General features: G+C 36.8%; 1 protein-coding gene across 1 annotated transcript in view; it reads right to left on the bottom strand.

The window, feature by feature from the left end:
- Positions 1 to 6,762: 6,762 nt before the first annotated feature.
- Positions 6,763 to 24,944, bottom strand: part of LOC104615324 (pre-mRNA 3'-end-processing factor FIP1-like) — a gene marked incomplete at both ends in the record, with an annotated part of 35,707 nt that continues 17,525 nt past the window's right edge. Inside the window, 7 exons of the mRNA XM_010295765.1 lie at positions 6,763 to 6,982; positions 12,418 to 12,473; positions 14,257 to 14,311; positions 14,871 to 14,897; positions 20,281 to 20,434; positions 21,484 to 21,577; positions 24,580 to 24,609. Of these exons, the coding sequence (XP_010294067.1) occupies positions 6,763 to 6,982; positions 12,418 to 12,473; positions 14,257 to 14,311; positions 14,871 to 14,897; positions 20,281 to 20,434; positions 21,484 to 21,577; positions 24,580 to 24,609 (636 nt within the window). The remainder of the gene's footprint in view (positions 6,983 to 12,417; positions 12,474 to 14,256; positions 14,312 to 14,870; positions 14,898 to 20,280; positions 20,435 to 21,483; positions 21,578 to 24,579; positions 24,610 to 24,944) is intronic.

The raw sequence follows: 24,944 nt of genomic DNA, 5'->3' as shown, positions 1-24,944 counted from the left end.
TATATAAATAAATATAAATAGATAAATTATATACTTAATAAGTATACTAAAGTATACTTATTAAGTATACTAGACTAGTATTACACCATTTGGTTAAATTAAATTAACTGTTGATATACTTTATCTATTTCCTTACATCAGCTTCAAGAAAGGAAAAGCTAGGTGCAAAGAGACTGACAGTAAAGTATACTCAACGTTTTGGGTTGCTTTCAAAATTAATTTCTCTCCAGGGCCAATGCTGTCTCTAGTTCTACTCCTTTCTTGGTTTACCAAGAGTGCTGCCCTGCCACATTGCTGGTAAAACCCCCTACATATTACAGGCTATACAAAAATTCAAAGGCTTGACTTCAGAACATATTTTCATATTTTGACTTGATGAAAAGGACAGTTCTAAGAGTTTACTGGAAAAAAAAAAAAAGGCAGTGTCTATAGTCAGTCAACACCACTCAAACACTACATCAGCATAGCTTAAAAGAGCATGCTCATTTTATCATTTCTCTGCCAAGAAAATCCTACCCAGATAGAGGTATCTCTCTCTTAACAATGAGACTTCATACCAAATGAAGTTACTGTAACTATTTATATACCATATGAAGTCTTCCTAACCATGTTTTGGAAGATCCCTACCAAGTCCTAAAGAAAGGCACAATGTAACCAACCCAGCTTTCTGAGGTAGCAATTGAAACAGGTAACAAGTTAGATACTATTCAGCTGACAAAAGCCAAGTGTTCCATGCTTTCAGTCTTTGCCAACATTTACCATAACAGAAAAGTCTCTTCCTGAGGTCCCTGACAGGAGCAAAACAGATCAGACAAATCATGCAAAGAGAATAGCTCAAGCCTAAAGAGATTTCTTATGTCCCGGAACAATGAGAACTTAGATCAAAACAATTTTATCCTGTAGCCTTTTCCCAAGTGAAGGCATTACATTAGTGATTATTATGGCTATGCATGAAAACTCAGAGCAAGAAGGAGGAATGCCTGAAGCAACAGCACTAGTCTTTCTATGAAACTCTGCATGTATCATGTATCTGTATCATGAAGCAAATTTCAAAAATTAACTGTAGAGAAGCATCAAATGCGCCACAGAAAATACTGTTTTTGTAAGGGACATTAAAAATATTCACACATCAAAATCAGGAAAACTACAGCTATTGCTAAAGAACTCAAAGTTATGATTTGTAACTGAGTAATACAACTGCATTGATTAGTGCCTCTATATTTAGAGGCACTTATAACTACAGATCTTAAGAGTAAGCTGATCAAATCCTGCAGAAGTACATTTGTGACAGATCACAGAATGGTTGAAGTTGGAAGGCATGACTGGAGGTCATCCGGTCCAAACCCCTGCTTGTGCAGGGCCACCAGGACCACCAGTTGCCCAGAACCATGTCCAGATGGCTTCTGGTTATCTTCAAGGATGAATACAACTTCTCTGACCAACCTGTGCCACTGCTTGGTCACCCTCACAGGCATCATGCCACTATCACTTACTATTGTCCCCCTCTTAAGAAAAAACCAAAATTTAACCGTATTAAACACTTTTTTAAGAGACTATGTTAAATCTAACATGTCTCTCCCACAAGAAAACCTGCAACAGAGACACATCAACTTATAAAAAGCGAAGGCAGTACAGCCACAGAACATGAATTCTCATCATACTACTCCTCAGCAAGCTTAACCTTATGTTATATCCCAGGGTGTGAAAATAAAATTAACCTATGACCTGTCCTGAGCTGGCTTTGGTGCCCAGTAACTGCATGCAACTCACTACCTCACCTGTGTTGAGTGACCACCATAAGAGATGCAGCCCAAAGTCACAGACTAAACGAATTCAATGGACATTTCATGGACATTTGTGAACATTTCACAAACATTTTACAGGGATGGTCTACAGATTAAGGGGATGATAATCAGTGTATTATATCAAAGGATGGGAAGGGGGGGTTGGTCAATGAGGTTGTACGGGATAGTGTGGTACCTGAGCATAATGTAAATGATATGGAATAAGGGGTGGATACTGTCCTGGTTTCAGATGGGGTAGTGTTAATTTTCTTTGTAGAAGTTGTGTTTTGGATTGAAGGGGTGGATACTGTCCTGGTTTCAGATGGGCTAGCGTTAATTTTCTTTGTAGAAGCTGTGTTTTGGATTTGGGATTAGAAAATATTGATAACATGCCGATGTTTTGAGTTATTGCTAAGTAGTCAAGGACAGTCCAGCTTCTCGTGCTGGGCTGCTAGCAAGAAGGCTGGGGTTGCACAGGAAGCTGGGAGGGGACACAGCCAGGACAGCTGACCCAGGCTGGCCAAAGAGATACTCCATACCATATGACGTTATCCTCATTATATAAAGCTGGGGGAAGAAGGAGGAAGGGGTGGAGGGACTTTTGGAGTTCTGGCGTTTGTCTTCCCAAGAAACCATTACGTGTGATGGAGCCCTGCTTCCCTGGAGATGGCTGAGCACCTGTCTGCCCATGGGGAATGGTGAATGAATTTCCTGTTTTGCTCTGCTTGCGTGCATGGCTTTTGCTTTATCTATTAAACTGTCTATTTCAAACCGTAAGTTTTCTCACTTCTACTCTTCTGATTCTGTCCCCCGTCCCACTGTGGGGGAGTGAGCAAGCGGCTGCGTGGTGCTTAGTTGCCGGCTGGAGCTAAACCATGACACTTACTCCACTGAGATATCCAAAACCCGGACAGGTAAACTAAAGTAGTTGGGGGTGGGGGGAAGGAGAAAATAAGTCCCAAATCTTACAATGACGAAACCTCAAGTCCTACACCTTTAACCTGTTTCTATCTGTATCGCCCATTTACCATTGTTTTATGCTCAAGTTTCTACTCTACTATCAGGGAAAGGAAGGAAGTGTAGGGGAGATATTTACAATCCAAGTCCCTTTCTTCTGAGCATTTCTTCTCACATGAAACTAACCCAAGGCTTCAGGGAAAGGGGTAAAACCAACAATTAGAAGAGTTTTCTCATCAAATGTCACAGAAAGATGAAGGTCGGTATCAACTGCTAGTTCCTAGGACAAGTCATACTGAAGAGAAGACTAGCCTAGCTTACTCAGCATTTAGTTTTGCAGTTCAGAATGGCAGCCTTCATTTGATCTATGTTTGAAGTCTGTCTTAACTTGGTGTGTAATCAAGCAGCACCATAAAGATAGCATGTGCCTGGTGAAGTCTAGTTATAAAGCTCAGTTTCAGAACACATTAAGAAAAAGTATAATGTTAAAAATGAAATTAAAATTAGGTTCTGAAGTCTACCAAAAAGTTGTAACGAAAGGGAAAGTCTGATTTGAACAATAACTGAAAAATTTTGTTAGACGTGGGATTCCTGTACTAACACACCTTTAAAGTGCCACTAGTCATCACAATTTTAGGAGCCTTACATTTCTGCAGGCTTGCAGGGACAGAAAAATGTATAACCAACTCAACTATATTTTACTCCCAGTATCTGATATTACTTCCCAGAATAACATTTTCATGATCAGTATCTAAGTAAAAGTTAAAATGTGAATGTCTAACACTGCCTTCTGATGAGCTCGCCGTAAGAAATTAGATGGCTACTTGTAGACTTACAGCTTGGTTTCAAAGCTGAGATCCAAAATCTTTAATGTTAACCCACAGTCTGCATTTGCTCTGTTACACAACTATTTTAAAACACTCTGGAAAAGGTTAAAATATTACTGATACTCCTTTTTAAACTTTATTTTGGCAAACCACTAAGGAACCGTGACAGCTTGTAAGTGTGTCTGAAAATAAAAAAAACTTTCTATAAGTAAAGCAAAAAATCAGTATGCCAAGTCCAGTATGTTGAGAGCTTTCAAGAACAGGAATTAAATGCCATGTACCCAGTGTTACACCAGTGATCTCCTCATTTTGTATCTTGACATACATTACAGTTATCAAAGCCTTCCAGGGACAGCCTTGAGAGCACTACAACCTTTGATGTGTGGAAGAGAACCTGTGCCTTCCTGGAAAAGAAGCCCAAAACAAGTCCAATTCATAAAATTTTCATTCTCTACACCTTCGTTTACTTTTTAAAAACAAACTACAAGCTATTAACTTCACATATCAGGAGATTCACTTTGGTAAGTGTCTGACTTTTCTGATATCTGTATTCAAAAACCTTCCCATGTATTCAAAAAACCTTCCAACAATGAATCACAGAAGTATTTAGGCTGGAAGGTACTTTGTGGAGGTCACTTGGGCTAATCCCTGCTCAACACAGGGCTAACTTAGAAGTTTGGTCAGGTTGCTCAGAACCTTGTTTAGTAAAGTTTGAGTTTCTCCAAGACTGAGATTCCATGACTTCTCCTTACCACCTGATCACTTTTTTTTGTAATTACTCCCTGGTTCCCCCCTTCCCCCCCATCTAATTGGAATTTTTCTTGCTGTGAGTTTTCACTATTGCTCTTGTCCTTTCTTTGTGCACCTTAAAAAAGAGCCTGGCTCTATCTTAACTACCCATTTAGGTAGTTGAAAACAGCCTTTAAGAACCCTGCTCAACCTTCTCCTTTCTAACTAAATAAACTCCATCCCCTTAGCCCTGCTAACCACCTTGTCAGACATCCACTGGACTCTCCTGTCTGGCAGTGTCTTCTTATTCCTATCAAGGGTCCCAAAACTGAGCACAGTACTTTGCACATTGTATCAAATGTCAAATAAGAGGGGAGTAACAGCATTCTCCACCTACAGGGTACACTCTCAATGCAGCTCAATACTTCTTGACCTTTATCACACATCGAGTGCTGAGTCCCATTCAATTTGTTGTCCACTAGGACATCAAGTCCTTTCCTGTAAAGCTGCTTTCTAGCCAGACAGACCCTCATCTGTTCTGCTGCATGGGGTTGTTTAGTTCCAGGACCTTAGAAATACAGTTGTTGGATTTTGGGTTTGGTTTTCAAATTGCTGAGGCAGAACCACAAAATGGTAAGGTATCAATCAAATTCCAAAGTTTACATTTTTAGTGGTAACTAATTGACTCTAAACTATCAAAATAAAAAAAGAAAACATAGTCTTTGCAGAAGAGACAATAGTCCAAAAAGAACAGCATCTTCTCAAGGGAACAGAGTGAGATAGATTGTAAAAATGCAGAGTTTCACCAGAGGATAGCAGGGTAAAGGTAGAACAGAATATAAAGACAGCTGAAGGTTCATTTATAAACCACGTTTTGATTATACTAATAGAATAGAAATAATTCCCAATTTCTTACAATTTTAAGAAATACTATAGCACAAATACAAGCTATTTATCTGGAAAAGAACTGTTAAAAATATTGAAAGCAATTATTTCTGAGCAGTAAGAAGCTAAAGAAGATACTTAATCCAAATCCCACCACAGTGCCACTTGAACAAAGCTTAAACAAAAGGAATAAAAGTAATGCAACTGTGTAGTCTCTAAAATAGTTCACATTCTCTTCCTCATACCTTGTTTCATTTTATTTTCTTAAGTGCATAGAACTGAAAATAAACCCTGTTAAAAACATTATGTCTACATGTTCTGTCTTAAGCCTCTCCCACCTTCTCTGTGACTCCCAAACCAACTTATACTAGTTAAGGGCCTCCCGTTTTCTTACACAGCCATGTGGCAACAGCTTTGCTACAGATGGTGGATAATTTAGTCACATAAAAAGTTGAGGCCTGCTCTTCCCCCTCCTTTACAGATAACTCTGGCAGCAGCACAGAGATTTCTTGAGGCCTGGAAGCTATTAAGATTCATTTTAAGCACCCTTGAATGACCAGGCTTCTTTCTGGCCTTCAATCAAGCTGTCTGAGAAACAGATGTTTAGATTGGTTTCGAGTTCTCAGAAACTGACCCTGGAACATAGCACATGCCCATGGGAGAGGACATCACTACATCAGAATACATGGAAAATCCCCTATCTTGCACCCAGTTTGGGTCTTCAGCTAACAATCATTATGCAAAAAATGTCATCTCTCAACTGAAGTAATGTTGACTTCGGATGCTCTCATTCCCCACTGTGTAAAAACAATACGCCTAATAGCTAATGTGTATGTTCTGCAAAAATTGAAACTTAACAAAAAACACTGAGAAAAGCATCGGATGTTTACCCAAAAATACTTAGCAAATAATAAGCAATGTAAATTTAGATAAATCTGGCAAGCCAATAGACCTCTGTTTTATGGAGTCACAGCGAGCTCAACATTAAATGCTTTGTATTTGTGCATATGAACCACAGAATAGTTTCGGCTTTTTTTTTTTTTTTTAAAGCAGTTAGAGAGTTGAAAACCAAACAGAGTTATCTGCCATTGTTTTCATCATCTGCCTGAAAATGAAAAAAGTTCTTGACCTCGAAATAATAGTTTTAAAAAAAGACAGGACAGATTATTATCCAGCGAGTGCTAATGACCAAACTAACCATTTTAGCAGCTAATAACACCATTAATTAAGGTCAAATATTGCAACACATTGCTGTTAGCACAGAACTGGCAACTAAGATTAATTTAGTATTTCTATAGATTTTTCTAGAACTACTGATGTCCAAGAGAGCTGGATATCTCACTCATACACACCTTTAACCTGTAAAGCACTATGACCAGTTTGGATGTATACTGTTGTTTTTACACTTCTGTTTTACATTTAGAAATTGAATTATAGTTTCCAAGAGAAAAGGGGGGAGGGAAGGAAGCCACACCCTCTAGCTCTCTGGAATATAGCTGAACACTAAATTGTAATGTTGTCTATTTAACACAGGCAGGGTTTTGAGCCGCGTAACAGCATGCTTAAGACATTTCACTAACCTGTTGAACACACTTGGAGTTGGACTGTGATCTCGGTCCCTTTCCCTGTCTCTGGTACGTTCTCGATCTCTGTCTCGGTCCCGGTCACGATCCCGATCTCGGGATCGCTCTCTCTCACGTTCCCTATCCTTCTCTCTTCGTGCATAGTAATCCCACTGTTTGCTGGTGTCCATAAGACTAGACCAAGAAGGAGCAGAACCTGCAAGGTGCGGAAAGGTGACTGAAGAAAAAGATGCATGTATTAGAAAGAACAAAATCAGATACTGTACGAAAACTGTAATACTACTTATGCATGAAAACACAGATGTTTGTCAGCCTCCTTCAATGACATTTTTCAATTTTCCCCGTTCAGATAAAAGTTAATTCTGAGCAAATTCTGCATTTTTCTATGATGCTAATAAAGGCCTCAGGCACTCATTTAAATACTTGTTATGAAGATGTACAGAACTAGGATATATACCACAAAGACTGTCTAAATCCTTTTGCAAAAGAAAAAATATTGTGCAAAGATTTGCTGAAAGAATCTGATTTTATGTGGTTAAATGGCTTTGTTTTGGGGAATCAACAAAACGAAAACAACCAGAAAACAAAACTGCCTTTGAAACTTAGTGGCTCTGAAAGTACAGTTCAGAAAAATGAGGAAAAAGGATGCTTCCAACTTTATATTTAGATGCTACTATTTTATGGTTTGTCCTTTAAAATCATTGTATTTAAAATACAAGATCAGTTACAAAGTTCTCATTTAATAATTTATATGCTATACTGTGCTTTGCCATACTTTTCTGATTACAGATGTAACAGCAGCTTTAGAAATAAATTCCATAAATTCATTCTGGGGAGAAGAAATAATGCTCCTACTTACGCTTTTTAAGATACTATTTTTAATGAATACTCAGCACAACCACTATTACCGCTAAAATATAATAGTTTCAGAAAATTAAGCATATTATCTTAATCTAAAAGATTATATGCTTAAGAAGTTAAAGGAAGAAGTCACACCATCTCACAACCTTTTTAGGTAACCAGCAATGGGAAGAAAGAAGGGACATGCTTCTCCATTGCTTTCTGCCGAGCCCGATGTAATAACTAACTACTATTCTTAATGTCCCAATTGTTCTGTCCTGCCCTCCCTCTCCAGAAGACCCGTGAATACATCCTGTTAATGAAAAATAAGGGCTGTAGTATTTAACTGGAAACAGCACTCTCTAGTGGACTTACAGTACAGAGGACTTCCCACTTTCTGCTTATCTGCTTTGCTAGCCAATGATAACATAGCCTTCAATAAATCGTTTGTTTTGAGTTCCACTTCATTATCTATAATATGAGAACAATATTCACTTGACTCCATGGTGTCACAAAGAGACAATAATAGTATCATTAACATAACTATCCACTGAACAATGTAAAGTGCGTTACTGATGCTGTGTTTAATACTGTTGAGTTATAAAACCAGTGGCTTCTCCCAAGAGCTATGTTCAGTCTGCCTTGCCTCCAATGTCAGGGGTATGCCTGCCCCAGAAAGCTTTGGCAGAAGCTTAAGACAGCAGTTTGCCAAGCGTTCAAAGGAGGAATACAAAAGACCTTTTGAGCAGGCAGTGGAGCAGGAAAAAACACTTCATTGTTAAAATACATTTGCAATGAAAAGCATTATAATTCTTTTAAAAAGCATTTATATGAGGTTTTGCCTCTAACAAAATACTTGACACTGTTTCACTTCAGGGCTACAGACAAAAGAGTTAACAGAAAAAAATACCCTAATACAATAGTTTGTTGTTCATTATACTGCCAAAACCTGAAGTTCTTCTAAGGAAAGCAGCGAAAAATAGCAAAAAAACAGCTGGACTTTAAAGACTGCTAATTTCCTTGACTTGCCACTATGTCAACAACATACGTATGGTCTATGAGACATTGGCTGCCAGAATATTCTGATCTAAAGTGTAAACTTAAGTTTAACTTTAAATGTATATTCCAAAACAATTATTAATGGTAGTATAAAGTTTTACGATAAATTTTGGTTACTCCCTCACATCTGCAGTAACTCTCAGACAGAAGTATGTAATTTCCATCCCAATAACCTGAGATAAACCAGTTATTTGATACTCTGTGCATTTTTATATCCAGATTTTCACCAGTAATTATTCACAACATACAAGAACCTTACTTTCTCATATGAATTGCTGTTCTGCATTTGCTACTTAGAATGAAGTAACTCATCACTTTTAGTATTTCTACATGGATTATTCTAATAATTTCTAAAAAAGACACAATTCTCAAGTTTAACTCTGATTTTATTTTTAAAACAGGAAAATAGGGAGCTTTGAACAATCAATAGTTTTGGGGACTTAAGTCCTGTTCTGGAGTTCATTTAAAAATGTAAAGCTGCATGGTGTCACAGTATAAGGCAAACTATTCATACATCTTCATTGTGCCTCAAAAAACACTGACTCAAACTGTTTCTGTAATGCTAGATTTCTTACAAGTTCATCAAATATAAAGAACATTTAGAGCATAGAACAGAGAAATGCTTGAGGAAAAAGCAAGCAAGCATACAATACATGTCTCTTCACTGGCAGAGCAAATGCAGTGCCATATATTGACAGTTCAAGAAAATTCAAAGAACTGATGGCAACGGTAGCACTGAATTGTGAGAGAATTAAGAGCAAACTGAAGAAACTGCATTGATGCAGTGGAAGAGCCCAAAGACAAAATAGATATTCTTGAAGCTATGAGTTAATATTATTTTACTATGCAACCTTCCTAATGGGCTTGCAGTGGGAAACATGCCTGACTACTAGCGAAAAGACCCCAAGGCATGAGATTAGCCTTAATCAAAACTGGTATTTTTTGCAATGCATTCCATATGCTCATCTTACCCCACAATTTTGACAAAGCCATGAAACATGCATTTTGGCAAATAAGACAATGGGTTGGTGATTCAGTGCTATCATGCAAAGCAATTATTAAATAAATATACTTAGTGATTCCTAATTAAAATGATCATCTGTACCCTACTGTGCCACTGAGCTCTCCACCTAAGTTCTGATGCACGGAGAGCACCAGTAAAATACTGGTCAGCAATCACATTGTGAAACAGTGACTATGGCAGTAAGATGCTGGCCAGGAAAGCATCTTTCACTAAGAGATGAACAACATTGATAAAATGCCACTGAGCCTCTACAGATCCAAAAATCCGTATAACAGGCACAGCTTAGAGACAGACAATTTGCATTGTGCAGCAACTGTGAAAGTTTTTGCCACAATAGGGATGCCAGATATACTGGGAAAATGGGAACAGACTGTGCTCCTTGGTCTCCATAACCATTCAAAGGCAAACATAATTTTTTAACCCTGCTGAAGAAGTTCAAATTCAATTTCGGTACGTTCACAATGACAGTCATCTTTCAAATATTGGTACTGCAACAACATAAGCATGCCATCACCTCTGAAGGTCAACATAAAACTTGGAAATATTCTTGTGTCCCTGACAATACTTGACAGAACAGCAAATTCTAATAGAAGACACATATTCTAATAGAAGAGATTCCGAAGTAAAATAATTCGAAATTTATATAGAATGTGTATAAATGTATAGAATGTGTATAAAAAATATAATGTATATAATTTATATAGAATTTATATAGGCTATATATTAGATGCAATGTACATACTAATGACTCAAAGACTGCTTTCCTTATGATACTCTGCATGGCTTCAGATGTTGAAGCTTCGGCAAAATACTCACTTTGGTTTCTTAGTGGTCTGCCTCAGCTTTACCTTTTTTTTAATAACATCAGCAAACACAGTTCAATTATCGCTAAAACAGTAGTTAGCATAAAGCGGTTGTTTGCTCACATCAAGAATTCTTGAAAACATAAGCTTCCATGCATGAAAGCAAACACTTGATAAGTGATGAGGATCCTTTCAATGTCAACAAAACACCACTTGTTACTCCATAAACTGCTCCAACTTCAAGAAATTACAAGCTATTAAGAAAATGTCATTTTGTACATCCTCTCCAAAGACTCATGAAAATTTGGGAGATACGTTATCTGAACATTTGATCTGTGCTGAACATTATGTATCCCCAGAACTGGACAGAAATTTCCCTAACATTTCTCCTCCCAGCAGCGAGGGTCCAAAGGAACAAAGAGCAAGGAGACAGAAAAACGTCAGCTGGGAGAAAAGGCACTAGGCATGGGGCTGGATGGCAGATACACTGAAGGCAGAGGCAGTGACTGGCAATGTGCAAGGTCCTGCACCTGGGGTGGGGCAATCCTCAGTATCAGTACAGACTGGGTGTTGACTTGATTGAGAGCTGCCCTGAAGAGAAGGACTTGGGGATACTGGTTGACGAAAAATTAAATATAAGCTGGCGATGTAAGTTTGCAGCCCAGAAAGCCAATCGTATCCTGGGCTGCATAAAAAGAAGTGTGGACAGCAGGTTGAGGGTGGTAATTCTCCCTCTGTGCGCTCTTTCGAGACCCCACTGGTACACCTGGAGTTCAGCATCCAGCTCTCAGGCTCCCAGTACAAGACAGACATGTTAGAGCAGGTCCAGAGGAGGGCCATGAAAAATACATCTGAGAGCTGGAACATCTCTCCTACGTTGTTCAGCCTGGAAAAGAGAAGGCTCTGGGAACACCTTATTGAGGCCTTTCAATACTTAAAGGAGGCTTATAAGAAAGATGGAGAGAGACTTTTTACCAGGGCCTGTAGTGACAGGACAAGGGGCAATGGTTTTAAACTGGAAAAGGGTAGGTTTAGATTGGACATAAGGAAGAAATTCTTTGTGATGAGGGTGGTGGGATACTGGAACAGGTTGCCCAGAAACATTGTGGATGCCCCACCATTGGAAGTCTTCACGGTCAGGTTGGACAGGAATTTGAGCAACCTCATCTAGTGAAAGATGTCCCTACCTATGGTGGGGGGTGTGTGTGTGTGTGTGGTCTAGATGATCTTCGATGGTCCTTTCCAACCCAAACCGTTCTGTGATTTAATGTTTATTTTATCTTCCCAACTTGGGCTAGGTCGGGAAGCAGCTGATATCTTAGTATGGCTATCACTCTTTTTGCTCAAGAAGCAGAGCTGTGCAAGGTAACAGTTCTAAACTCACTGTAGGTTCTGGGGATGTCTACTTGACTGTACATAATGACACTTGTATTTTGGTTCGCTCTTACTACGAAACCAGAAAGTGATGTTTCTCAGCTTCAGATTTTTTTCTGTAACACTAACCAAAAAATGAAAGACTGACTTTGCAACAGGATAGTTGGAGATTATAGTATCTTAGACAAACAGTTTTTCAAAGGAGAGGTACATCACCCAGGATTTCTCAATGATTAGTCTTGCTGATATCTTGACAGTACTTATTCTCCGGCTTCTAACTCCTATCAGTTCTTGGAAAATTCTCCCTGACTTGTGGTCCATATTATGGTGTATTATTTTTCAAAAATCACAGTTCTGCAAAAGCAGCATGGAAAGACTTCCAGCATACAAATAAGCAAGCAAAACAACAGTATTTACCAACAGTTGTTAAAGAGCTTTCATAATGAATTACTGAAAGGACCTGTTTAGTCTCTTTGCTAAAATCCTGATAAGTATATCAAACAATTTGATATAGCACTAGTCAAAATTTTCAAAGCCAGCAAGCTTACTCACCACTGCCATATGAAAATGCACGAACGGAACGACCATCATAGCCAGAAGAATGTCCACTGTTGAAAAGAAAATACGTGTAAAAATCCAGTTTTACCATTGAAGCTACCTCCATCAATAAATATATACCTTTAATATTATTCCTCTGAATTGTTACCACCATACAGACTAAAACAAAGTGTTTGTTATAAATGGATTTAAGTCCTCCATTTTGAGCATTACTAATTAAGGAAGCTGTCTATCAACACAAATATGTATATTTCATGTTTTACTACAGGAGGTGAAAATAGCATTCTCTCTTCTCAAAGTTTAAACCAAAAAATATCCAGATCATCAAAGCTGTTCTTTTGTATTTTCAATGAATTTTCTATTTCAAATGTTTCTTGTATCATTGTTTCTGCACAGATACTGAACTTAACTTCCAATTGCTTGAAAGTGCATAATTCGTGAATGAAACCATTCTCATTCTTTCTGTTAAAAAGTAGGTATGTGAGCATATCTAAGAACAGGTGGACTTCAAATGTGTAGTTCTATGAATAAACTATTAAATTAGCTACACATTTTTTAAGCTGACTTCTTTCAGTAGTAGCCAACTCAAGTAGGTAAAAACCAGAAAGGTTAAAAAGGATGATATATGCACAGGACATAATTCATACATATATAATTCTTTTGTGACTTTTAGCACTTCCTACATAACTTGCATGAATCATCTGTGCGGTATTTAACTTAACTGTTATTTCTGTTCTTGAAGGCACTTTAACATTAAGAAGTAAGTTTTGGGTTACCTTAGTTTAAAACCAAAAAATAAACAATGATAATGAAAGGCCAATGCAACATCTTAACATTTAAAAGTATGAGATTACATTCCTAGAATCTACAATAAGCTTGATTTTTTCACATCATATTTCAGAAACAATATAAATATTCACTACAAGTAAATGCAATGACCACTGCTTAACAGTCAGAAGCAGCAGTCACTCACAGCAACTGTCAGTATGAAGTAATAAATTTACTGTCATGCACATCAAATGCATCCAGTTAGGTTTTTTTCCTGAATTAAATCAGGTGAGGATTTTCTCACAGATTTACCATCATCATCCTTAGCATATATGTTAATAGAGTTTTCAGTTTCAAAAGACCAGATGTGCGCACCTTCCTTCAGTGAAACCCAAAGGACTGGCAAGAGGTTCACACCATCTTCTTAAGTGAGCTTTGTATATGACCTCACTTTGGCCTCTAGCAAAATATGAATACTTTTCAAGGACTGTGCTGGCCGACTTTTTTTTCTTCCTTTTACATATATATATATTAAAAAAAGTATGCATATACACATACACGTATATAAAAAAAAGGTACTGAAAAAATACCGTTAGGCCTGTTAAAGCTGAACACTTAAAACAAACACAGAAGAAATACAAATTCAGATTCCATGGAACTCTGGCATTTCCTATAGCTTATGAGGGCTTGAATCTGTGGCCAAATTGTTTGTTCATGTTTATAGAAAAGGATACGGTTGCTGACAAGTATACTTAAATAAGCCTTCAGACTACTAAACAATACTTTAACAATCATTACCTTGACTTTGTTCTTAAGTCTTGGTATTGACATAGTGTCATAACTCAACTAAACTAATAAGTGGTCAAGTAACCTACTCAAAAGAATATTAAGTGTCAGACAGGTAAGACTAGTAAGATTTCTGTAAAAATACTGTAAAAATCTGAAACTGTCTCCTCACTCCCAGATAAAATCCATGAAACACTGGGTAGTGTAAGAGTCCTTACTAATTTATTTCAGTTACAGAAAATGATATATTGCTTTGTAAGATTTCAAACAGATAGTCACCTTTCTATTGTGGGTATGAGGGAAGGTGGAGGACCGCCAGGTGGTGGTGGGAAGCCTGTAATAATAAACTAGGTGAGGAGGAGGAAAAGCAAAAACCCAAAACATAAACACATAAAAGAACTAGGCTAAGCATACAATGGCAAACAAATTCCAGAGAGTACAACACAAAAATTGTTTCTCACTGTGCAAATGGGTTTTATTTTGTAAGACTGAGAACTACTTTCCAGCTTAACAAAGGCAGAGTATTAAACATATTTTATCAGTGCTTCAAATCAAATACCTATCATCCTTAAAAATACAGTAATTTAGAAGCATAGGAAAATTCCTGAGTATCTAGCAATACTTAATAAACAACAACCACAACTATTTTCTGCATAGCGGGGGGCGGGGGGGAGGAAACAAAAGAAGGAAGCACACATCTAAGAAACTGGCCAACAGCATTTCCATACATTTTCTTTTCTGCCTGACATCAAAGTAACTTAACCTACAGCTATACATACAGTTTTGTATTTATGAGCTTTTATCTATATAACTAAAAAGAAGTTGATAAGTTGCACATCAGTTAAGTTTTCACTTCTTAACCAAATGTGGAGAAAAATTCTAAGCAAGTTTACCTGGTGGTGGCACTGTTATTGGTATACCTAAAAAGATAACAAATTATGTGTCAGTTATAGTAATAGTTTATGTTTATTTTCTGTAGATCTAAAATCAGGTTGAGCTATCACCACACACATGATCAAGAAAAATTATAACTTATTTTCTGTATCCTCAGATCAAGATCTCACATTAAAAACAATTGTTAAGATTTTATGCAAGCCTTGTGAAATCTGGCTTTTTATTTAAATTCCTATTCTTCAGGATTTAGAGACAAAAATAATGAAGAATTACTCTGGGTCTCAAATCCATAACCCTAAAATGTTTAGTATCCAGAAGGTAAGCAACATCCCATAGAATGTGTTTGATTTTATATTCCATGACTGGAAGAAAGGAAATAAAATTGGCCTTTTAATAGCTTAGTACAGGAAACAGTAGGTCCACAAGGACAAAATATTCTAGCAACAGTAAGCATTACAGACTTTTCAGTCAATGCTATGCCACACTGCAATTAATCATTCAGTTGCTACTTGGAGGGAAAGAAATTGTTTGGTACTCTATTTTCTTGTAAATATCTGACAAAGGAGCATCCTTTAGTACCAACACATTCAAAAACGGTTCTAACTTTTCTGGTTTTCAGACCTAGCTTAGCCATTATGAATCTAAATAAAAGCTGAGAATTTGTTTCCAACTAAATTAGCTGACCTAACAAAATACACTGCCTCAACATACAAACCTATCAAAGGAATGACTACAAGGTAAAAATAATTTGTACACTTTAAAGGACATTATCTTCTCATATCTTGCAAAGAACTAGCTCTACCTCAACTGAATACACAAAACACTGTTACATGAAAATTACAAGCTGGGCTAAAACAATATTGTCAGAAAACAGACTACTTCACCAGGCATAAAGCTATTTCAGTTATGAGCAACTGTTTCCCTTAAAAAGTAAGTACTTTCAACTTGACAACTCATTGCAAGACTTTGGTGGGGGGAGAGAAAGGAAAACTTTGCCAAGCGCTTTTATCAGTTTTGCCATAAGTGCGTAAACATCCAGACAGAAGAGCAGCCAGACTCACTTAAATTAAGACTCATTTCATTCAAGTTCTAGACTTCATCATTCAAAGAATATCCTAGATGTATTGGCCACTGCATGATTAATTTTATGTCTAAATCATTAAATCAACATTAGAACTAAGACTATTCTATGGCAGCAACATTTAACTACATCTACATATTATAATGTCTAGAAATGCCAACTGCTCCCAAATTGCCTTGGCAGAAGGATAGAATGAAGGAATATGCAAGCTGAGGAAGAGTAATCAATATCAATGTTCACTAATTGCTGGTGATTTCACTGACATAAATTCTTACCAGCATTAATCCTATAGGATTAAAGAAATTTTGAAAAAAAGTTGAGGTTTCTGTCCAATCCTGAAGTTTTAAAATCTAATCTCTTGCCCAAAATGTAAATCATGAGACAGTGAACCCCAAATTTCTGAACTGCATTAGCCATTTTTTCTTTATCAGCACACAAGCTTTCCATTGTGCGCTATTGTTGTTAAGAACACTGGAAATCACACCATAAAAAGTTTTATAGTGCAACATTTGAAAGACGAAACACTCCTAATGAAAATTTCTGAAAGAAAAGGAAGACTGGGAAGTCAAACTGCTGCACAGCTGAAGTATTTTCTATTAATTTTTTTTGGTTAACCATCCATCTTAATAGATTCTTCTTAAGACTACAACTTAGGAAAAAAAAATATATAAAATACCTCTTAACAGCAGTATTAAGAATGTAAGCTATAAAAACATCAAAAGTTCTCTCAAGCTGATTTATTTATTAGCTCTATCTTATGCTTAAAAAATTTCAATTGCTGCACTAAACCCATTATATTGTTAGCACCGAACATGGCTCTCAGCACTATGCACAGAATTGCCAGAAAAGCCATCAGATAATAATCTTTACAAAAAGGAATAAATTCTGAATAAACAATATATTCCTCAGAATTTTTCCTTGTGCAGAAACACAAATAAAAATATCATCACAAGCTTAAAAGCCAAATGAAAAATTTCACTTGAGAGCCATTCAAACAAAATGAAGACAGAGTGAATAAAACTAATATCCAGAGACGAAACATCCAAATTATATTAATGAATTGATTGATGCAGGGTATTATGCTAAAAAAAAAAACAAACAAACCACACGCATAGGCATTTTTTCCTCAAAAACCCTTAAGAACATTTAAAAAGACATGATTAATATAATTTTAAGACAGCAGCCAATTTACTTGATGGTATCATAATGGAAGAAACATTCTTCTACATTCCAAGTTGGCAAGTATCACTAAAAAGATCTACACAAAGTGTTTTTCCCCTCACCTTTTTCACTAATACATGAATGTGACAGAAAACAAGAAACAAAAAAAAAATCATAAGGAAAATTAAAAATCTCTTAACTCTTCACTCCTTCGCCTTCTACTAATGCAGCATATGAAAATATACTTGAAGTGTCATCAGCCATTTACTTGTGAGAAAGAAAAAAAGACTCTGAAATATTGAGTAATTTCTTGCAATGGAGGGAATAAACTTGAGTACCAGGGCAAGAAGGTGACTTAGCATAGATCACATCATGTCCCTACAACACTTGTACTGCCACAAAGGTATACCTGGCCTAAACCTAAATATTCAGACTCGTGTATCAAAAGCAATCCAAATGGCTTTAGTGCAGCATTTTACCTAATGTGCTCAAAATTGCTTTCAGGACATTGTATGCCATCCTACTAGCTGAAGGCTGGTAAATATTTACAGAAAACCAACTAAGTTTTACTACAGGAAAGCAATGCCATGTGCTCCACTTTTCAGAGTAGGGAATCGAACATAATACTGCCACAGCTTAACAACATACTACAAATTAGCTGAACTGTGCAATAGCCCACAGCAATGTAATATAACTTGTATTGGTGTAAAAACTTCTTTTGCTGCAGGCTAAGCTGAGTCAAATTTATCTTGTGATAAAGGAGAGAGAAAAGTACACACTTAGATTGCCGGGGCTGAGCAGATGTAGTTATTTGCAAAGCCCTGGCGTAAGTCTAGGCAGTCAAACTTCCCAAAGTTATGCAACAGAACTTCAGTACTTCAGAGTAATTTTTTTTTAAATATCACAAATACATGTCACATTTTAAATACACTCTTAAACCAAAACACATAAAACAACTTTTAAAGTCTGTTAACAGAAGCATCCATGTTCTTTAGATTTAAATTACTTCAACACAGCAATAAACCAAGCAAACAAAAAACAACACATTTTTTGCCACAGCCAGTGATCTCCTAGGAGTATTGGAGAATTTTCTGCATTTGGGTCTTTGAATCATTCCAGGACTTGTTCCTCAAAAAAGATTTGAATCGCAAGAGTGAATGAATTCAGGACAAGAGATCTAACTTCAAAGCAAGATCCTTTTTCAAAGGGGCTTTTGGAGGATGTTTTATATTTGGAATACTTAAATTTTCTGGCAAGTAGTCCTGGTTTAATATTGGGTAAGAGCAGTTTTTTTCCTCCTCCTCCACTGAACCTAGGAGGGATTCAAGATTCTATTTTAGGAACAGCTTTGAAGATAAAGAGCTGGCAACAGCACAATTAAAACACAGGCCTGAAGAAACCAAATCCACAGCTCTTAATCGTTATTTTTGAATCTACTTGAAGCACAGAAGGATGTTGAAGGAGACCTTCTGAACAAGTGTATGTCATAAACCTGTCTGTAAGCTGAAGACAAACCTGCTTGCTATCTGTAACACATGTGGATTTCTTTCACCTTTAAAAGCTCAACAGGTGAGGGGTTTCATAAGAACAGTCCAGTACACCTATATGACATACCTGCACCAAGTGCGTTTGGGGTGTCTGGGTGGGTTCCTCTCCTGCTTTTAACAATACAGAACTTAGATCACCTTTTCTGTACCACAATTATAATTAAAATAATTACTTTCTAAAAACTTGCAATGCATTACTTATTTTATCAGAAAGGTTTTAATGCAGCTTAACACCGCAGCTAGCATTAGCATCATGTTCCTCTCCTTTCTGTCCTCCCTGCAGTAAGGGAACATCAAAAAATTGCCTAGGGGCAATATGCAGAAGACTAGCATATTCTCTCTTCAGATACTCTATTTTTTATATTAATGCACAAAAACTTGGAAAAGAGCACAGAATTATTTAATCTTTAATTCTTTTCTGTTTTCTAGGTTGCACCATTTTATGTATGACAATCACTGATAAAAGCCAGAACTTGCCAGGCAGCAGGAGTTAATAGTTTTAAAATCAGCAGCAGCAACTGAAGAAAGCAACCTCTTCTACAAGGACTTAAACCCTATAAAGCCCAACACAAAGTTGTTGCACAGAAATAACAATGTTACTTCCCCGCTTATACATAAGACTATGAACAGAAACTTTTAAGAGATTCCCTATGCCAACAGAATAGCAAAGAAACTGCTCAGCATGATTTCAAGCAAAAGAATGCAAGGAACAAATGGAGAAAATAAGGAAAGGGGCTCCACGTTAAATCAGTCTCTTCTATAAAGAAATCCTTCACTTTTCTACTCAAATACTCCCTGAAGTTTCTCCAAATATTTTCATTTCTCACTGACCACTCTTAAGTTCAAAAGGACTTAGCAAGGAACTAATTCCTTAAAATGACAACCTCCGGCAACTGCACTATTTGTGAAAATGCCCATGACACTTCCCCCAGCACCTTTCCATAAATATCCAGTTTCAGTAAATATCCAGCAAATATCAGTAAATTTCAAACTGGATTTAAGAAGGAGAAGAATTCTCAAAGAGCTTTGATTCCTCTAAGATTCACAGACATGGGACACTAGAAAAAAAACATCAGGTGCTAAGAAGACTTCTAGCTGAAAAAAAGGATACGGCACAACTGCAATTCTTACCAGACTTTTGGGAATTCATACATACTGTGAGGGGAAAGGGGAACTAAAGATTCTGTTGCTGCTTTGACCTTAGACATCAGAGAATCCAACTTCTGACACAAATTCATGGTATGCCACACTTCTAGTTCAAAAGTTTGTAGAATGATTTGTTAACATGTACCTCTCAATAGCATTAACAGTAGTTGAATTACAGAAAACAGCTTCTCACTTCTAACATTTTCAAGGACACAAGATCCAACATTTCATCTTTAGGTAATTAGTTACTGCTTGGGATTATGCTTCCTGAAAAACTAAAGACAAAAGTTTCTGTTTCTGCCTTGCAGATATATTTAAGAAAAGAGTAGAACAAAAAATTCTGAAATTCTACATATATAGGCAAATGTGCATGGAATGTACTGTTTGGATTTCATCATCATCATCAAGCATTTTATAATAATGCATCTCTCATTTTCCACATTCCACATTCCCGATGTAGTGCAGGATATTTACCTGGTGGGGGAATAAGAGGTGGAGCAGTACTGACAGTTGGAGGGGGTGGGAGGAAAGGAGGTGGTGGAAGGTGGGTAGGTGGAGCTCCTGGAGGGAAAAATGGAGGTGGCTTGGTAAAATTGTCTACTTCAGGATTAGATCGTTCTGAAAGAACCTGTAAAATATCAAACTATAGTTACAATTGCTATGTCAAAAGGGTAGAAGATAGGTTTCCTCTCTTTTTAGTTACTACAACAGGAAAGTATTATTTATGCACCTAAAGAGCCATATTCAGATGGGTTAAGTTCTATCTGCATCCCTACATTCAGTGTCCCATACTTGCCAAGTACCTCTGAGGGTCTAAGAGCAGCCAACAGGGAACAAAAAATGTAAGATCTGAAAGGGAATATAACCCACCTTAATATGGCCCAAAACACAATCTTAAATTTATATATAAAGGAAAATACTTTAAAAATCAATATAAAAAGCATGAAAAAACCCAAGACTTTAAATTACTTAAACACTGTGAGATCAGCTGAAAAAACACATGGCAGTGTTTCCAATATAAGCGCTACAATCCATTACTATTTTCATTGTTTAACCTTAACCTAAACTGGCACAGAAATGCAGCTAGGGCACTGAGCAACCTTGACTCTTCTCCACAAGTAAGTCAGGAGAGAAAAAGTGTATTAAAACTTAATGCATTTAATTCGTTTTCTTAAGATAATCCAAGCCCATAAAGACTAATTTATAGTAAAATAATACAATATAATTAAAAAAAAGTACTATCAACTATTTATTGCTTCACAACTTATTTTTAAAAGACTGAATTTCTCAAACTGCATATGAAGGGGCTTTCACTTTCGGCTGTAGAGTCTGGCAGGAGTAGGGGAGAAATGGACAGTCAAGTTTAAGTATTTATTTGTCACTTAGTAAGCAACATGCTATCCCATGCAGATCTAGCAGAGCCAATGCTGCCTCCTGGTTTCTAAGTCTGCAACATTGCTCATTTCCTTTCAGAAGTATACCAAAACATTTATCTTTTGAAATATATCAAATATTTCATCTTAGTATAGTTCAATTAACTGCCACAACTTTCTTCCTGAACGTAAAGCTACTTCCGTGTTACTCATTCATACACACTGCAATGTTTTAATCAGAAGCTATGAGGAAAGCAAAAATGTCTTTTAGTCAAAGATAGTGTGCAAATCTGTAGTATAAAACCTGTATGTTGCTGTTTTCATTAGCTCGCCGTCGTCCTTCCACCCTGCTGATAGTGATGGTCTGTCCAATCACATCTATTGTGCCTGATAATCGCCTGCAACACAGGACAAACCAGAATCAACAGGCAGAGTTAGAAAAGGAAAGGGGGGGTGGGGGTGGGGGGGGGAAGAGAGAGAAGAAAGTCTTATGGACTTCTCCTGTAGAAAACATAAAAGACTGTTTCTGAAGAACACTAAATGATAAATTTGCTGAACTATGCAAGTGTATAAAACTAAACAAAGCAGCAATAAAAACTCCTGTAGGACAAAGGCTGCCTCTCCGCATTCTCCTTCCATCCCCTACAAGATAATAAATCTACACTTTTGTAACTGATAAAAGAAAACAAATAAACAAAACAACAAAAAAAAGTGAGATCACAAAAAACCTCAGTAAGAACCTCCCCCCCCCCAACATAAACAGAATTTCTACAAAAATCTAAAGTAAAACAGTTATAAACTAACCATTAGAAATACCTTCTAAACTGCAAGAAACCATACTGGAGGATTCCATGGAAGATCAAAGGTAAGTTAGGAAGCAGAAATAAACATAAGCCAATCCTACCTTTGCATGCTATCAATATTGCAGCATATATTGAATAAAATCAGCCCTCATCTCTCTTACCTTGGAACACACAAACAGAAAGTATATGAAACTAATAGACACTGACTCATTAAACCTTGCATGAAACAAAGGAATGTTACCAGCCATTCATACTTCTGTTTCTCAGTTTTCCAAATGCAAAATGTCCCTCAAAAACTTCCTCTCTATGTCCTCAAAATGTCCTCTCCAAAAACCTTCCACCCCTAAAACATTTGCATAGCTAAGCACTGTGTTCCGTTTCTTTAAAGAAACCAGCAACAGAGCAGCACAAGACCCACCTCAGTCTGCCTTACAACCCAATCAGGCAACAACAAAGCATAATATAAATTAAGAATACCTACCTTAGAAGTACTTAGTAATAGATTTTTAGAGAAATATGACAAGAAAAGTGACATGCATATACACATTCTTTTCCTCTAAGTTTCTGCCAATCAAAAATCTAAGGACTTCCCATGCAACTGTGTTTAATAGCAGCCCTTGATTAACTTGCATTTACACAATCTCTTTTGCACACACTTTAACTTTTTATCTCCAGTGATAAGATCCGTTTCAGCTATTTTTTTACCTGACAATTGTCAATTATGTGATGCCGTACAGACCTAGTGTTACCAAAAAAAAAAATTTCCCTGTTCCCTGGCAGTGTAGTATTCATGGTACATCTGTTGTATCTCTTCTCAGCTGTCTCTTTCTCAAACTGAACTAGTCCACATCTCCTCATATAAAAGTGATTTTATAACTTTCATTATTTATTTAGTCTTTTTGTGGACCCTTGCTACCTCTACTGTATCTTTTCTTGTCTGACATAAACAGAACCACAGATAGGATTCAGCTGGCTTTATGTTCTACCATAATGACTCTTCACAGTTTGTTCCCCACTGCTAACGATGACAACCATTCCATTTTCCTGTTTTGGCTAACACTGGAAATTGAACTAACATTTTGGGAAGCAGTAACAATAATTCCAAGATTTCTTTCTCAATTGGTATGATTACTAATTATTAATTCTTGATTTGAAGAAGTACCTCTTATTTAGAAAAATGCAATCTAGGATTTAAATTTTCAGTGATTTCAGTTCACGATGAACAAGTTAATTCCAGTCCACATTGGAGCCAATGTATGAATTTCAAATGCAAACGCATCTCACTTCAGTTTCCAAACCTGCCAATCTATTAAGCTTATGCCTGTTAGACGTAAGTTGTTCCTACAAAATTCCTAACTCCCAGGTACAATATCCACAGTCTGTTAAGAGAGGTACCTTTAAGCCTCCCAAAACATCTGATATTGTGGTCATACAGCTGTCAAGTGCAGCTTTTTATTTTTAACTTTTCAAAGCACATTAAAAATGCTACACTGAGGGTAAAGACATGACGGCATTCCATTGTATACAAATACTAAAATTTAAAGCATAATCAATCTCTCAAAATATTCAATGAATCAACCGCATGGGAATATACTGACAGTAAAGAGGGACTCCAGGTGCCAGAACAGAAAGTAATAGGACAAGGATCTTAAAACTGGTGTCTGTGACAATGGGGAACCACTATCTTGAAGAGAGGAAGAATCTAAAGCATAGCAAACTTTCCTATTTGCAGCCCCAAAGCAAATGAAACCCAGAAAGCTTTATAGAGGATTTATAACTATTATTCTTACACAGATAGAACAAAACCCACCTGTTTTGCAGTCCACAGTTAATTTCTAAAAGAGGTTAAAAAGCAGGATTCATTTAGGTCAACTCCATTAGAAAACAAGGTACAAAATTACATTGCTAATAGATAAGAGAAACAAAGGTACACCTGTATCACACCTATAAGGGAAACAATAGTAGAGAAAACTAGCAATATTTACTAATAGCATGATACATAAAGTAGAATGACTGTGAAAAAAAACTTTCAGAAAATTTCAGAAAATAAATCCATAGAAAGAAAAAATATACTTCCAGTTTTAGACGACAAGTTCTTGCATTTTTTTTTTTATCTAGTGGACTACTAAGCACATTAATACAAATAGCAGGGAGAACAGCTGGAAGTTGAGATTACAGGCTCCAGGTTCTGCCTGACTGATAGCTCCGACCCCAATTACCTAGATTCCAATGCAGCTGAAAAAGACATAGCAGACACTACAGCATGAAGGATCAATTAGATCTCCCAGAGATAATCTAAAGTTTCTTGGCAGACTGCATACTGAAGATGATCCAAATGCCTGTCCTCTGAGCTTTTCAATATCTGGGTTTAGAGCTTCCTCCTGGATTTTAAAGCAAGCTCATTAAGAACAACAGTTTGGAGGGAAAAAAAAAAGTCCAATGGAACAAGAGTCTGAGAACATATCTTCAAACTAAAACAGCATATACTATACAGCAGCCTCTCCAAGGATAACACAAGTTTAAGAAATTCTCTGATCTTCTAACATCCCATCCTAAAAGTCAGACTGTTTCAGTCTAAATCCTGAAATAATCAACACCTGCTCTCCGATCCTCCCCAGTGGTCTTGCATGGTATTCTACCACTGCTGCACTTTGAACTATTATTATTTTGCTTTCAGTAAATAAATTGGAAACATAGGTATTAAATAACACCTGCTAGACCAACTGTTTCACTAAAAAAAAAAAAAAAAAAAGAGACAAGCGACTTTTTGTAAAACAACAAAACTTTGTCTCAGTCTTGATTCTGACAGTTCATTTGGTCTCAGAGTTCTAAGACACCAGTTCTCCTCCATTGCTGTTATCTTCTCTTAAATCTAAAACCATACCCTAGAAAACTCATTTTACCTAGCCTTAGTCCCTGTGTGTGATAGATGACTCTTCTACAGCAAGAAGTCCCTCCTCAG

This window comes from Phaethon lepturus, unplaced genomic scaffold (genome assembly GCF_000687285.1).
Source record: "Phaethon lepturus isolate BGI_N335 unplaced genomic scaffold, ASM68728v1 scaffold6571, whole genome shotgun sequence".
Taxonomy (NCBI): domain Eukaryota; kingdom Metazoa; phylum Chordata; class Aves; order Phaethontiformes; family Phaethontidae; genus Phaethon; species Phaethon lepturus.
This window is presented reverse-complemented; position numbering and strand designations above follow the sequence as displayed.